This window comes from Apium graveolens, unplaced genomic scaffold (genome assembly GCF_009905375.1).
Source record: "Apium graveolens cultivar Ventura unplaced genomic scaffold, ASM990537v1 ctg5843, whole genome shotgun sequence".
Lineage (NCBI taxonomy): Eukaryota > Viridiplantae > Streptophyta > Magnoliopsida > Apiales > Apiaceae > Apium > Apium graveolens.
Window position 1 is genome coordinate 35,656 of NW_027419123.1, and position 3,429 is coordinate 39,084.

The window sequence follows — 3,429 nt, forward strand, 5'->3', positions numbered from 1 at the left end:
AGGCCAATCCCAACAAGATAAAGGCCATCTTGGACATGAAGCCACCACGTTTCGTAAAGGATGTTCAGAAACTCACTAGAAGGGTTGCAACTTTGGGTCAATTCATCTCCAAGTCTGGGGACAAGTGTTTATCCTTCTTCAAGGCTTTGAAGAAAGTGAAAGATTTTGCATGGACTGATGAAAACCAAGAGGTATTTGAGGAGTTGAAGAAAATACATGGTTCAAGCATCGTTGTTGGCCAAACCAATCCTTGATGAAACTTTGTATTTATATTTGGCTATTTCAGAAAATTCCTTGAGCGCAGTGTTGGTTAAGGAGGAACTTAAAGTCCAGAAACCTATATATTATGTCAGTAAGATTCTACATGAGGCTGAGTTGAATTATTTGAATGTTGAAAATTTTGCTTTAGCCTTGGTGATGGCCTCAAGAAAGTTGTGTCCTTACTTCCAAGCTCATAAGATCGAAGTACTAACAAATCAGCCTTTGAGAAATATTATTTACAGCCCTAAAGCTAGTGGAAGGCTAATTAAATGGGCTATAGAGCTGGGGGAATTTGACATTAAGTATAAGCCACGAAGGGTGATAAAATCCCAGGCCTTAGCTGACTTCTTGGTTGAATGTACCATCTCTAACCAAGAAGTCGGGGGGCAGGAAGATACTATGCCTCGAGGCATGGAGGGCAAATAGGAGAATGAAGGAAAACGGACCAAGGACAAGGAATTGTGGGTTCTCTATTTTGACATAGCATCAAAAACAAATTCAAGTGGAGCAGGGCTAGTTTTAAAAATCCCCCATGGTTTCTTAATTGAATATGCTATGAAGTTAGATTTTCCAACCACAAATAATGAAGCTGAGTATGAAGCTTTGCTAGCTGGTCTTGGCCTAGCTGGAACATTGAAGGTCAAAAATTGAAAGTTTGTGGAGATTCGAAACTAGTGATATCCCAGGTCAAGGGAGAGTTCGAAGCAAGAGACGAAGCAAGAGACGAAACCATCACGAAGTATGTATGCCTGGTGAGTGTTGTGATGACTCAATTTGACGAATGCCATGTTGAACACATCCCGAGAGAAGAAAATGCTAAGGCCGATGCATTGTCCAAGTTCTTCTTATTGGAAGTAGAAGAAAGTTCTAGGAGCGTGTACTTTCGCGATTTGAAAACACGCAGCATTGATATTAAGCTTTTTGCCCCTATAGGGCTTGGGGAATCATGGATAGATACCATTAAGGCCCACATCTAAATTGGTTGGCTCCCAAATGATGTGACGGAAGCACGAAAGTTGGATGTGCGAGCGCTGAGGTACTCCTTAATCGATGGAATTCTATACAAAAGATCTTATGTGGTTCCCTACCTAAGGTGCCTTTGGCCCGATGAGGCGCATTTGGCCCTTAAAAAAGTACATGAAGGTCTTTATAGATAACACTCGGGGGGCAGAGCCTTTACGCATAAGATAAATCGATTAGGCTTCTATCAGCCAGAAATGATGGTTGATGCCAAAGACTATGTGAAGAAGTGTGATCGTTGTCAGAAGCATGCACCAGTTGTCCGACAACCCCCCGAGATGCTGACTTCCATCAACTCCCCCATTCCCTTCGCTACATGGGGAATAGATATTCTCGGGCCTTTCCCCATAGCCACATCACAAAGAAAGTTCTTGATTATAGCTATTGACTACTTCACTAAGTGGCTTGAGGAATCATGGATAGTTCCCATTAAGGCCTATATCCAAACTGGTTGGCTCCCGAATGATGTGACGGGATCACGAAAGTTGGCTATGCGAGCGCTGAGGTACTCCTTAATCGATGGAATTATATACAAAAGATCTTATGTAGTTCACTATCTAAGGTGCCTTAGGCCCGACGAGGCGCGTTTGGCCCTTGAAGAAGTACATGAAAGTATTTGAGGACAACACTTAGGGGGAAGAGCTCTTGTGCACAAGATAACTCGTTTAGGCTTCTATTGGCCGGAAATAATGGTTGATGCCAAAGACTATGTGAAGAAGTTTGATCGTTGTCAGAAGCATGCACCAGTTGTTCGACAACCCCCCGATATATTGACTTCCATCAACTCCCCCGTTCCCTTTGTTATATTGGGAATGGGTATTCTCGGGCCTTTCCCATGGCCACGACATAAAGAAAGTTCTTGATTGTGGCTATTGACTACTTCACTAAGTGGATCGAAGCCAAGCCTTTATCCAAGATTACAACCAAGAAAGTTGCACAATTCATGTGGGAAAACATCATGTGCAGATATGAAATTCCTTGCATCTTGGTAACTGATAATGGAACACAATTCAATAATGAGGAATTTAGGAAGTACTGTGAGGAGAATGAGATTGAGCTACGGTTCACTTCCGTAGCCCATCCTCAGGCCAATGGGTAAGTAGAAGTGACAAATCGGATTATTCTGGATGGATTAAAGAAGAGGATTGAAAAGTCCAGGAATAACAGGGTAGATGAGATACTTCTAATACTCTGGGCTTACAGGACCACTTATAAAGTCACGACAGGAGCAACATTATTTATGTTAGCATATGGGGCAGAAGTGGTCGTTCCAGTGGAGATATGACAAACATCTTCGAGAATCCAAGAATACAATATTGAAGAAAATGAGGAGGGGCAAAGGTTAGCCCTGTATTTAATAGATGAAGTGCGGGATGAAGCACATGCAAAGATTGTGGACTATTAGAAAAAAGCTTCCTTTTATTACAACCTAAGGGTGAAAGAAAGGTTTTTCAAGCAAGGCGATTTGGTCTTAAGGAAGGTGGAAGCTTCTGGAGTAGGACAGAGAGGAAAACTCGCCCCAAATTGGGAAAGGCCGTACAAGGAAGAGGATCCTACAAGTTGGAAACTATGGATGGTGATGAAGTACCAAGGACTTGGCATGCTCAGAACCTGAAAACTTGTCCTATATAGTTCGTTGGAAAGGAAGTGCTTACTTAATATAGTAGCAACAAGGTCCAAAAGCATCATGAAGCTTTGCTTGCTTAGGATTTTATATTTCAGTTCAATAGGATTTTTATTTCGAGTTTAGTTTACAAAAATCTATGTAAGGAATTGATCTCAAGGATTTATGAAGTTTTCGATATATGACATTAAGTTTCTGCGAAACATAGAGTTTTGATAAGCAAACCAAATACAGATAGATATAAAGATAATAAAGTTCGATAAAAAAAAACTACAAGTCTTGAGCCTAAATAAACATAAATAAACAAGCCACGCAGGGCTAATAAATCTCTAAGGAGCAGAAACATCCTCTGCGTCCATATCATCGTCTCCCCCGCTCTCACTCGATGTCTCCGCGGTGGCAGTCTCGCTCGAAGAAGAGCTGGGATCCTCCGTAACAGGTCTAGAAGATGACTCCGGAGAAGGCAGAAGATGGGTATGAGGGATGTCCTCAGAGATGACTACGTAGGTACGAAACCTTTGTAT

General features: G+C 41.8%; 1 protein-coding gene across 1 annotated transcript; it reads left to right on the top strand.

Annotated features, from left to right (window-relative positions):
- The first annotated feature begins 1,559 nt into the window (after positions 1-1,559).
- Positions 1,560-2,566, top strand: LOC141702890 (uncharacterized). Its single transcript, XM_074506491.1, has 3 exons — positions 1,560-1,786; positions 2,248-2,376; positions 2,485-2,566. Exons 1-3 carry the CDS (start codon positions 1,560-1,562, stop codon positions 2,564-2,566), a joined length of 438 nt encoding a protein of 145 aa, XP_074362592.1.
- Positions 2,567-3,429: the final 863 nt, after the last annotated feature.

Bases quoted from the DNA above. Each gene is read 5' to 3' on its own strand.
- LOC141702890 (XM_074506491.1), top strand. From the start codon at position 1,560: ATGCTGACTTCCATCAACTCCCCCATTCCCTTCGCTACATGGGGAATA. The intron at 1,787-2,247 runs GTACTCCTTAAT...CATCATGTGCAG, and splicing joins TTGGCTATGCGAGCGCTGAG to ATATGAAATTCCTTGCATCT. The intron at 2,377-2,484 runs GTAAGTAGAAGT...CTGGGCTTACAG, and splicing joins GCCCATCCTCAGGCCAATGG to GACCACTTATAAAGTCACGA.